The sequence below is a fragment of the Phlebotomus papatasi genome, chromosome 3 (genome assembly GCF_024763615.1).
Source record: "Phlebotomus papatasi isolate M1 chromosome 3, Ppap_2.1, whole genome shotgun sequence".
Taxonomy (NCBI): Eukaryota; Metazoa; Arthropoda; class Insecta; order Diptera; family Psychodidae; genus Phlebotomus; species Phlebotomus papatasi.
Window position 1 is genome coordinate 8,281,762 of NC_077224.1, and position 12,963 is coordinate 8,294,724.

The following is a 12,963-nucleotide window of genomic DNA, read 5'->3' on the forward strand; positions in this document are numbered from 1 at the left end:
GGTTTTCTTTTGTATAAAATGGCTTTAGGTGTTCGAAAAAACTGAAATTGCGTGCTTTGAGAACTACGTGCTCTTGATAAAATGTTTAACTCAAATTAAGTACTATTAATTTTTTAGTTAGCAAAGATAGAGTAAATTTTAAAAAATACGCTTTTTTTAATAGTCTTAGCCATTTAAAAAGACAATGAGAACTACGTTACGTTCTTTCACTTTCAAATATTTAGTTTTTTTTTTGTCAAAATCATATATGACATATACAAGGCAAGAAGAACACCTGTCAGAATGTTAATAACTACCGTCAAAATCTTGAAAGCGTTTAGAATTCGTTGCAATAATTCCTTTTCAGCAGCATTAGGAATTAACTATCATCTACTGCGACAGACCTTTTAATAACTTTTAGAATAAGCTGTCAAGATCGCTGGAGCGTTTAGAACTAGGTGCCAAAATCTTCAAAGACAAATTCTTAACACTTGAAGAAGGAAAGGATCAAAAACTGGGGATAAAAAAATCACTTTTTCTGACTTCATAAAGCTAAGCATAACTTTAGGTTATGGTGGTGTTCCAAAATAAAACTTTTGGAATACCAGTGTTCTTATCGTCCTTAACCCTTTAAGGATGATTGGGTCACCGGTGACCCAAAAATGAAATTTTTCCTACAGCTTTCTAAAGTTATGTTTCTCCCTAAAGGTCAGAAAAACTGATTTTTTCTGACCCTCAATTTTTGAGCCTCTCCTCCTTAAAGGGTTAAAAGGTCAAGCGCGTTTGAACTGTATTTGAATGCAGCTGTCAAAATCTTGAAGAGGTTTAGAATCTACTGACACTCAGTCGGCAGTGTTTCGAATTGGCAATCAATATTTCTGAACTGTTTAGATCGAACTGTCAAAATCTCCAAAATGCTGAAAATTGACAGTCAAAATCTTGAACACATTTAAAATCCACAACAACGTTTGGAATTATCTCTCAAAATCTTGGAAAAATTTAGAATAAGCTGTCAGAATCTTCAAAGCAGTTAGAATCATCTTTCAGTATTTCGAAAGCATTTAAAGGACTTCTAAGTCTAAAAAAAAATATTAATAAGGTTTTTGAGATGTAACATGAATGCTTGCCGTAGATGTCGAACTTTTCTAAGTGCTTAGAATTGATAATTAAAATTCTGAAAATCTTTAGATTCTGTTATTAAAACCATCAAAGTGTTAAGAATCAATTTAAATCGTAATCTTAATCTTAAAATAAGAAAAGACTGACATAGTTACGTGATGCAATAAATAAGTTAATAGATTCCAATACGTTTGAAATGTTTAGAATATCTGAAAATGTTGGAAGTGTTTAGAATAATATAAAGTCATATCTTTTCATGACTCAATTTAAATACTATGATATCTGTCAAAACTTGTCAAGCGTTTAGAATTGATAATTTCGGAAGGGTTTAGAATGAAGTTTCGAAATGTTAAAGATCTTCCCACCCGGCAAATTCTGCAGAATTCTGCAGAAATTCGTCAGATTTGAAATACTAACTGCCGAAAAATCAGCAGAATTTCTGCAGAATTTTGTTCTAAGGTGGATCCGATCGTTGTAAGAAAATTCTGCAGAATTTTCTGCAGAATTTCTATAGAAAATTTTAAAATTATCGGCAGAATTTCTTTAGAGTATTTAGATGTTTTCTACATTTCTTCTACCCTTTCTCATGTTTCTAAACATTATTTTAACTACATAAAAAAATGTATTTCAATTTATTTAAAATTCAATTTTTATTCAACAATTTTACGTGAATACTCTCTTTTTTTTACAATATTATTATAATGTTATAATACAATACTATTAAATCAGCCATAATAGAAAGGGGAAGGAAATGGTTAGAAAACACGAAAGAAATTCGCGATGCTCACGAAGTCGCACGACTATCCCGAAGCCACATGAAGTATCCGATTGAATGACAAGAAACGTTAAAATTTCAAAAGTGCAGAATTGCAGATCGAAGTTTTGCTGGGTTTAAAATGAATCAATTTGCAATTATTTCAAGACGTTATACGATACCAGAACTTTTGAAGCGATTTCTAGCATTTAAAATGGACAGTAAATGTTTCGAATGTTTAGAACTAGTACACGAACATTTTGTAAATTATTACGTAATATGAATACGCCTTCACAGATGTTTGAAAGGTAGAAGCACTCAGATTTGAATTTTAGTCTTCTATAGAAACGTTTAGCATCATCTACTAAAACATTTAAAGTATTTAGGATCAACAGCTTTCTAAAAAAAAGTCGTTAAGTAGTTTTTGACTTATGAATGCTTCAAATATTAAAATTTTGGAAGTATTTAAAATGAACTAAGTTCTAGTACGTTTAGAAGCACCGTTAAAATTTTGGAGGCGTTTAGAATTAATTGTTAAATTCCTGTTTCTCTTTCGTTTTACCACAAAACTTATTCGGGTCATACCCAGTGACATAGTCTTCGAAGAGTTTTAGTATGAACTAGTAAAATGGGTAAAATATATTGAAATGTTTATAATCTGTTTCTAATTTTAAGAGCTGTCAGAGTCAGCTGTTGAAATCAATTAAATCCTAGTTTAGAAGGACTGTCAAAATTTTGGAAGTAATTAGAATCACTTGTTAAATAATCCTCTTGCTCTTCTGTTTTACTGTTAGGCTGACTCGGGCCCATAATGTCAAATCTCTCAAAGAAGTTTAGAATCAACTGTCAAAATATTCGAAGCGGTTAGGATCGATGGCTCATTTTGAAAGGTATCAGAGTCAGCTGTCAAAATCAACACTGTATTTAAAATCAAGTAAGATTCAGTACGTTCTAAGTGCGTTTAGAAGTACCATTAAAAAATTCGAAGTGTTTAGAATAATTTGCCAAACTTTCGATCTTTTCTGTTTCACTGTTAGACTTAGTCGCGCACATAATGCCAAAGCTTTTAAAGAAGTTTAGAATCAACTGTCAAAATATTCGAAGCGCTTAGAATCAATGGCTAATTTGGAAAGCTATCAGAGTCAGCTTTCAAAATCAACAGTGTATTTAAAATCAACAAAGTTTCAGAACGTTCTAAGTGCGTTTAGAAGTACCATTAAAAAATTCGAACTGTTTAGAATCAGTTGTCAAAATCTTGTTTCTCTTTTGGTTTACTGTCAGATTCAGTTTGGTTCATAACCAATGTTAGTCCTTAGAGAGGTTCGGAACCAGCTATCAAAAAAAGCGAAAAGTTTAAAATTTGAATTTGACAGTTGAAAAATTTGGAATTAGCCATTTGTTCAATTATTAACATCTCAGTTGATAAAATCTTCGAAGCGTTTAGAATCGGTAGTTATTTTGAAAGATGTCAGAGTCATGCTTAGAAAAACTATCAAAATTTTGAAAACGTTTTGAGTCAGTTGCCAAAGTCTTCTTCTTCTTTATGTTTTGGCTGTTGTACTCACTCGGGTCCGTAGCTAATGTCAAAATTTTTAAAATGATTTATTCTCAACTGTCAAAATCGTCTTCTTCTTCTTCTATTTCATGTAAGGCTGTCGGACTCACTCGGGTCCATATAGCCGTCAAAATCTTCGTAAAGTTTAGAATTCGGATTTGACAGTTAGTAAATTCGAAAAAAGCTAACTTTTCAATTCTGTAATATTCCGAAAAATAAGTACAGCTCAAATATTCAAACGGGACAACCTAGTGATGACGATTTATTAAGATTTTAAACGGAACAAGTTTTCATATCATAGAGTTCCAAACTTTCTATAACCAAGATCTTTTGTATTTACTTAGTTCTCACTTCGCAATATTCTCGAAAAGTCATAACTCAAATTACATTTCGGAACAGACAAGCATGTTTTTTTAATATAAAATGGTGAAAAGTGTTGTATATATCATAGCAAAAGACATTTTCAGAATATTTCAAGCATTTGCATTATTTATGTAGAGAGAAAAGTTGTCTGTAAACAACACATTATGAAGCTAACTTCTATTGGCAGGAATTTTCTTCGCAGCACCAAGAAAGAAATGACGCACGTTTTGCGAAAAATATCATATTGAAATGTGAGTATTTTTTGCAGTAGTGTGCAAATAAATGCTGAATGTTGCTTTTCATCAGCTCAGAAAGGGAGCTTATTTCCGCATTTGTAGAAAGCTTTAGGATAGGTGAAATTAAAAACAAACAAATGTATCTTGGGGGCAAATGTTGCATCTTGGGAAAAGGGATAATCTCATAAAATAAATTATATTTTTCTGGTGTGTATCTACTTTTTTTCATATCATTGAGGGGTAAGAGGGTGGGGTACGTTGCGTGGAAAATATGAAAGGAAAAAAATATATACATCAGAAGTTCTTTGGAAGGTTTCTATTGACTTCTTGAAAGTTGCACGCAGAGGAATAAACAAGAAATCACAAGTCTCCGTGGAGGAAAAAATTGTGGAAGAAGTTAAACCGGAAGGAAGACACGCAGAAGAAAGGGATGAACTTGAGATGGCTGCCTTAAATACTCTTAGACATATAAAAATAGGGGTGAGAAGGATGAAAAAGTTGAGTGGCAAAGGAACAAACAAGATCAAGAGGAAAGAATCAGAGTAAAATAAATTACTCTTCCATGTAAGGATGCTACAAGAAAATGTTAAAGTCATCACAATACGAGTCATGGAGCTTTTTCGAGCTTTCACTGAAGAGGACGAAAACGGGGGAGAGGGGAAGAAAATCCATATATGTACTAATGTCGATGGTTTTATCTATCGAATGGGGATGCTTGATGGAATAAAAGGTTAAGTTACTGAAGAAAATGTACAGCATTACTCTATATTTTGTGTCTTATCTCCTGCTATGCATTGGATATATAATGCGCCGGATGCACTCATGAGCTTTCCCGGGAGCTTTCTTGATCCAACCCCACCCCCCCGACAAATGTGCAACAATATTTCATCGAGAACACTGATAAACACTTTCAAAGACGATTTATTGAATGAAAAATCGCATCAGTGCGATAGAAATTGCACTGTATATCATCTTCTCTCTAAACTACTTTTATAGTATTTTCGTTTTTTCTTTCAAATGTTAGTTTTCACACTACTTTATTAGTTTCCGGGTGCCACAGGGTGGGTCTCCAGAGAGGAAAATTTTCAGTTTGGGAAACGTGCTGAGAGACAATTTTACCAAGCACACCACATGTCCTCTTTCTCCTCTTTCATACCCAGGAAACATGACCTTAAGGATATTCGGCTGGGAGGGAGCTTATGGAGAGGAGCATGGTGGAATTTTGGGGTTTCCTTTTCTCTCACCACAAATGATTGATTGTTTCACAACCACACAAATATACATCACAGGATAAATTCCTTGTCACGTATTTTATTTACTTAAAGGATGTATTTCTCAATTTCGAAAGCCTCCTCTCTCTCTCTTTCTCTGCCTTTTAGGCAATTATCTGTGGCAAATGGAATTCATACTAAATTGCTTAACGTGCCACAGACAATCTTGATTTTTCAGTTAGTCATTTGTTTAAGGCTTAACTGTCTCGTAGGAGAATAGAGCTACCAGTAGAATAAAGCTTTCAGGGATTTCTCTGCTAGAACACTGACGCTAGAGCGATATCTACAATCCATCTCTTTATCTGGCCTTTAATGGAGTTTTAGCCAAACAGTTAAGGATTGATCTATAGGTTCTCGAGTAGATCATTTAAGAGCTACATACATTTCTGTACCAAATTATTTTTGCAATTATAAACTGCAATTATTCACTTCAAATATTTTAATGAAAATTAAGGAAAAGTACTCTCCCTTCGAACGTTCATATGTATCTTCGAATAATGTGAATTTTCTCTTAGTTTTCCAAAGAGACTTACAAAGTTTTATTAAATATTAGTTAGCTTATCATCACTTATTGATAATCACATGGAAATTATGCTTAAGTCTTTTAGGAAAAAATAAGAAAAAAAATCTATTTATTCAAAGGCATGAACATTCGAAAGGAGAGCACTTTCCCCTAATGCTTCTGTACATTCGCGGCCTTGATATTACATCTAAAAAAAACTTGACAATTTTTCTTGCAATTTCTTTTTGTTTTCATACGCATTCCATGGAATATTTTCAGAACTAAGTCGTGAACCAAATTAGGGGAAAGGATCCTACCTTCAGCCGACTAAAACTTGAACACTTTATTCTTTTAAACATGTTTTTAATTAATTTATTTTGTAAATTATCTTTAAATTACAAGTATGAGGAAGACTAGAGTAAAATTTTAGAAATGGAAAATTCAGAAATTCAATTCAATTTATTTAATAAATTCATTTATAGAAATTCATTATTTTGCAAGATAAAAAAAAACTAAGGCTATAATGTTTTTTTTAACAATAACTAAACTTCCGCAATCTCCTTTAACATTGAGAAAAAAATGTTATTTGAATCGATATGTAATTAAAATTCGATTTGAGATTTCGCTTTGATATCTGATTAACTCTTTTCCGGAACTAATTTAACTTTCACTTAGGTGGAATATTTAGAGGAGTTTTTTAGACTCTTTTTTTAAAGTAATCTTTGTAAGACAAATAGTAAAATAAATAAACCTTATACTATTTTATGAATCTCAGATATACCAAAACATATTGTATTTTTTTGCCCTCTTGAAGTTATTTTTTTACAAGAAATATTAATCAAAGACAAGATTAGTTAAAGAACAATTCTCGTTACGATACGACTATAAAATTCTAGAGAATAAAATTCATATAAAAATTTATCAATTGAGAGAAATTTTTCAAAAAATCAACTTTAAGTTAGTAAATGACTCTAAAAGAACATTTTCCCTCAATTGAAATTTGTAGAGCGGTAAATTTTCAATAAGAATAAGTTTACCGGAAATCTATCAAGTATTCTGAAAACTTGTAAAGAAAATATGTAAAGTATTCTCTGAATAAGAATTTTTCTGATGAGAGACGTTTTCCTTTCCTCTTATTCTCCCCACACTCGTCCTTCTCGGTTAAAATCATGTTTTTTATTTTTGAGTGGCTCCCCTTCAATTTCTTTCATTTTCTCATATGATTTATAAGACAAGGAAATTTTAAATTTTTGAAAATGAAAGTTTAAACCACTATACTGAGTTTATTTCCCAAGAAATTTCGTTACAATTGGATTTTTTGGAAAGGTTTTGAAATTTTAAATCCAGTTGTATCAGTTCTAATTTGTAATGAGTTGAAAAGGCGCTCGTAATTGAGTTTATCTATCCAGAGTATCACTTTCTTATTTGTATACGAGTAGGGGAAAGTGGGATCACTTTGTAAGTGAGGCACCTTTGAAATTGGGATTTTTTTACCTCTTTTTAAATAAAATTGAGCCTTATAGTTATATAATTTAGATGTACAAACAGATTGAGAAGCTAAATTACATTATGATATGGCTCAATTCCATTTTAAAATAGGAGAAAAATCCTAATTTCAAAGGTGCACCCTCTCAAATGTGCTCCATTTCCCCATTCTTGGGCTAGAGATCAAACGATACGAGATACGTATATTTGGTGTTCAGCGACCCCTCATAAATTGAAATTACACAAAATTTTTTTTATAATAATAATTCGCAAAATGTTCGTAAATGTTTGAGAATTCCTATTGACAAAAAGTTTGTAAAAGTTAGGACTTTTTAACAAACATTGATTATAATATCATCACTTGCCGAGCATTTTTGTTATTTTACAAACATTTGTTCGTACATTTTTCTCGCACAGAAATTTCCAAACAAATGACAAAATTTTACAAACATTTCTATTTGCATGTTTCTGAACATTTTCGAACAAATTTTAGTGAAAAAAAAATTCTCGTTAAGTGATCATATTACATGCATTGTTTGTGAAAGAGCACAAACTCTTGCGAACTTTTTGTAAGTTATAAAATTTACGAGTATTTTGTAAATCTCCAACAGGAGTTCACAAACATTTGCGAACAATTTTACGAAATATTTTTTTTTCTGCGTGTTATGCTCCTTTAAATTTTGTTAATTTGGCAAACTCGCTGTTCTTTCTGAATTTATTTTTTCTTTTGTTTTATTTATTTAGTCACTTTTATTTCTAAAAGATTGTCTGAAAGTAAATTTGTAGAGTTGCAAATTATTATATTCATTTCAATTTTCCTGTTTATTATGTCAAATTTAAATAGTTTATTTGTTAATATAATGCAAAAATCCTATTAACACTCGAAATTCTGATCACATAAATTGTCGACACAAGCAAATTAATTATGAATAAAATTATATTTCTGCACATTTTCCTAAAATAATCTTTGAGAGAGAGAGAGAGAGAGGGCCTAGTAGTGAAATTTATCCTTTCAGCCTAGGGGCAGATATTATGGGAAATATTGTGAGCAACATTTCCTTTTGATGCTTCTCTAGCACTTTCATAATTTATTTGAACCATCTTTAGTAGTGCTGTGTGGGGCAGTTTCAGACAAGTGTGATTTTCGGAAATGTAAAATTGCTCAGCTGCCTGAAAGTACTCCACTCTCCCATATTATCTGCCCCTTGTTTATAGCCCATTCTTCTGAAAATTGTCAATATCCCATCACAATTGTTCCTGCAAAATCATCACGATAGAGTCAAAATTTAATCGATGCAAATACTCTATTGTGACTTTCCAATGGGAAATGAGTTAATGGGGGGGTTTGTTGACATTAATACAGTGGTCAAACGATAAAGTTTTGACACATGTCAACGCGGTGACAAGTTTCTGAAAAAGAGGTAAATGTCATAAATTGCAATACTCACGTGCACTCGTATTCATTCCACAAATCGACACATTCAAATGGATCCGGGCAGATAACGTTGGCACATGGCTTATTCGATGGACAATTTCGTTCGAGATTTCTTGCCATAGTTGCCTGTCCCCATTGAGTACCATTCATGGCTGGTGGTAGCGGAAGATGTTTACCCTCGAGCCTACGATAAATCAATAGCAATTATTGCATTGGACCAAGTCTATTCACTCATGAATTTGATTTGCAAGTACATTTCAGAGTGAAATACAATAAGCTTCCAAAATAGAGATGGTAGATATGTCCACTTGCTATTGCAAATTATTCATATGAGGCATTTAGTTTAAGTTCATTTCAAAAGCAACATTGGATCATTTTATTAAATCAAACAATTCAGCAAGAACGATGGAAGCTTGTCATTATTGAATTGAGCAGAAAATCAATAGAGAACCAGAGTGTTGCAATCTGTCTTAGTATAAAATTATGGAGTAGTAGTAATTAGTGAAGTGGAAAGGTGTATTTACCTGATGTCATCGAGGCAACTCTTCTGATAGTCGGCATACACTTCGAATGTTCGGACTCCGGTGTACTCAGCCTTTCCACCAGCATAAACACCCTCCTGCTTGTCCACCAGTAACCATTGATGTCCATCAAATTCAAACGTTTCATTGTACCGTCTACCCTCTCCTCCGTCAAGCTCAAGCATTGCTGCAGATCCATATCTATTAACCCTAACAACATGCCACTGTCCATCATCAACTGTGACCGAATTGAGCCAGAGGTCCTTCTCCTCCGTTCGCAGGGAGTTCAAGTTATACCGGAAGTGTAGCCTAGCCTCTTTGATCTCCAAAATTCCATACTCCCTATTGTGCTGATCACTAACCCTAAACAACTCCCCGTGTTGCTCTCGTGTTCGGAAACGCAACTGAATCTGCGTACTGAAGCGGTCTGGTTCGAAACTCAGAGCGTACTTAACGTAGCTCTGCTGTTTGAAAGTTGTAGGGATTGTTGGGACATTGCATGCCGGTCCCGTCCATCCTGGTCGACACTGGCACCGAGCCTCACTGAAGCTTCCCACGCAGTTCCCATGTTCCCAACATCGACTCGTCTGTTCGCTTTGACTGCAAACCTCTTCCGTCTGAGGACATCCGGTCAGACTGTTCCTCGACAGACCCGGATGGGCAAAATCATATAATTTGCTATTGTGTACGAGATTCCTAATGCAACCATCAAATCCCTTCCCAACAGGCATATAGTGCCAGTTGTAGAGACTAGCGTCGAAAGGTTCTCTATAGAGACCGCCAACCTGAAGCGGTGCATTAACATTTAGGTATTCATTGAACGGAGGAATTGTTCCTCTAGCCTGACAAGAAGAGTCATCAAATTCCGGTGGGGATCCATCTTCCATCTCAGCCACTTCAGCTGACTTACAGTAGTCAACTACCATCCTCACATTTTCAGTATCCCAGAAAAGATCAATCCTATGCCACTCTCCATCATCCAAACTCTTCTTCGTCTTGACTTTCAGCTCAAGCGTACCAGATCCAAAGTCAATCAACAGCCTCGGAAAGCCTCTTTCAATTTCAAGAGCTACAAAGTCAGATATCAGTAGCTCATCTCGTTCCGGAGGAACTATAGGTCCGTTGTAGATGAGCAACCCGTCGGACTTTCTTGTTATAAACTCCAAACTTAGATGGGAGTTGTCACACATTGCAAGCGGAGGATACCAAGCCCATCCGTTACCTCTGAAACTTCTGGTGGTTTGCTGACATCGTGGTCCGGTATATCCCGTTGGACAGGTGCATGTGAGACCAAACCTCGATTCCATGCAACGTCCTCCGTTATAGCAGGGACTTGTTCGACACGATTCCGACTTGGTGAAATTCCTATCACCACACGTACATTCAGCCTGTACATCTACCCTAACACCCACTAAGGCAGTCTTATTGGCATTCACCATGTATGGAAGAGTACTAATATCCAGGTGATTTGTACACGAGCCTTCACACATCTGATTCTCATAGAGACACTCATCGATGCCAACCATTGTAATATTGATTCCAACGTCCCGTTCAATATCTTCACGGTGCATCAGAACAATCCCATTAAGCCTGACAGGTTTGTAGTACGGCGAGCCATGAGCTGAGAAACGAATATCAGTTAGAGGAGGATGCTTCCGCCGAAGCTGAACACTGAAGATGTCAACGTTCTCCCGATCCGTATTTAGCAAATCCGAAAGTTTGTCCCGGAAACGGTCTAGCTTACTCCTAGACAAACTCTGAGTTCTGTAGTTCCACACTCTAATAAAGTCCTCATCCGTAATCCCAGCTATCCGTATCGATCCTGAATTTATTACAGCTTCATGAGGGATTTCTTTCACTGTAACCGTAACATTGGCCGGTACGTCGTTTTGCGTATGTTTCCTATCGTAGACCTTGAATCGAAGATGGTACTTGCCGTCCCGAGTTCCTTGACGCATTGTAATCATGCCAGAGTCCTCATCCAGCTTGAAACGCGGATGTTCAGCAACTTCCCAGTAGAATTTCTTATCTGGAAGATCCCAGTCATCCAAGTCGTAGACATAGACCCTTCCTATTTGGGTGTCCGGAGCCTGACCCTGGTAGTTGTAAACGAAGATATCCTTGGAACCTGGTTGCATCTTGTTGTCATTGACATCCCCTATGATTACGGTTAGAGTACTAGTACCCGTCATAGCAGGGTTGCCATGATCCTTGATGACAATGGGGATAAGGTACTCTTTCTGCTGTTCTCGATCGAAAGATCTTAGGGATGAGACAATTGCCATTCCATCTCCATTAGCACCCTTTTGATCCTGTTCAACTTTGAACGAAGCCCTGATGATGTCATCTGCTCCTGGATCAAGTCGGAACTGGAACGGTGGGCCATTGCTCTTTGATCGATCATCATCGTCAGTTGCGAGGATTTCTACAACTTTTCTAGGAGGAACATGTTCCGGTAAGACCGGACGGTAGTCCTTTAAGAACTTCGGAGCATTATCGTTGATGTCTTGAACGATGACGGTGAGGGTTGCAGTAGCGGTCTTTGGTGGAACTCCATCATCGATAGCCAGGATCTTAACTTGATGCCGAGGGATATTTTCCCGGTCAAGTTTCCTCTGAATCGTCACCTGACCAGCCTGATCGATACTGAATTGCCTCTGTCGATCAGATGTACGATCAATGGCGAAGGAGATCTTTCCTTTACCACCTTGATCAGGGTCGACAGCCTTAAAGGTTTCAAGGGTTGTCCCTACTTCCGCGTTTTCATACACAACAGCCTCAATATTCGGACGCTCAAACTGGGGTTTGTTGTCATTGATATCACGTAGTTTGACCACAACCCAGGAATAGGCTACGTGATATTTATCATTGTCATTGTCTTCGCCTTTATCATTGACTTGGATCCTAAAGCGGAACCCATTGCTCTGCAACTGATCTTCATAGTCGAGAGGTTGGACGATTTTGAGACTTCCTGTACCATCATTATTCCTCACCATTGTGAACTTATCTGCTCCATAGCCACTGTTATCAATGACTTTGTACTGGAACTTATTGGTTTCATCCTCATCATGTACGGTAACCGTTAGGATGGGCATCTCCGGTAAGTTCGAACCATCCGTCTCGTCCACTTCCGTAAACCACTCATCTTTGGTAAATTGAGGCGGCATGTCATTTATATCTTTGACCCGTATAGATGCCGTCCCCGTACCCTTTAACCCCCCTCCATCCATCGCGACCACCTGTATTGAATAATCCGGTGTTCTCTCGCGATCCAAACAGCAGACAGCTGTCTTAATAACACCTGTATCGGGTTCAATTTCAAAGATTGGCGAACCCGTCTCCTCCTCAATCACATTCTTCTCTATCGAGTACACTAACTTGGCATTTGTGCCCTCATTCGGATCATCATAATCCACCGCTGTCATTGTCATTACCACCATACCTGCTGTTCCATTTTCAGTGACATTACCGAAATAGACACCTTGTGGGAAGATTGGAGCGTTGTCATTGATGTCTTTCAGGTTCACCTGAACATCAGCGTAGCCAACGAGGCCCTCACCCCCCTCATCTTGAGCAAAAACTGTGAATCGCCACTGAGGTCGTCCATTGGGCTGATCTCTATCCAAGGGCTGGTTTTACGAGTACAGAGATTGCAGAGAAAGGGAGACAAGAAAATTATCAAATTATTGGTAGTAAAGTTGCAATAACCAAACCGGGTGGTTCCCAAGAAAAAAAAGAATTCT

The 12,963-nt window shown here is 36.1% G+C and overlaps 1 protein-coding gene across 1 annotated transcript in view; it reads right to left on the minus strand.

Annotated features, from left to right (window-relative positions):
- LOC129806624 (neural-cadherin) overlaps positions 1-12,963 on the minus strand; it is a 654,674-nt gene that overhangs the window by 36,637 nt on the left and 605,074 nt on the right. The window contains exons 17-18 of the mRNA XM_055855343.1: positions 9,224-12,849; positions 8,713-8,883 (exon numbers count right to left, since the gene is read on the minus strand). Coding sequence (XP_055711318.1) covers positions 8,713-8,883; positions 9,224-12,849 — 3,797 coding nt within the window. The remainder of the gene's footprint in view (positions 1-8,712; positions 8,884-9,223; positions 12,850-12,963) is intronic.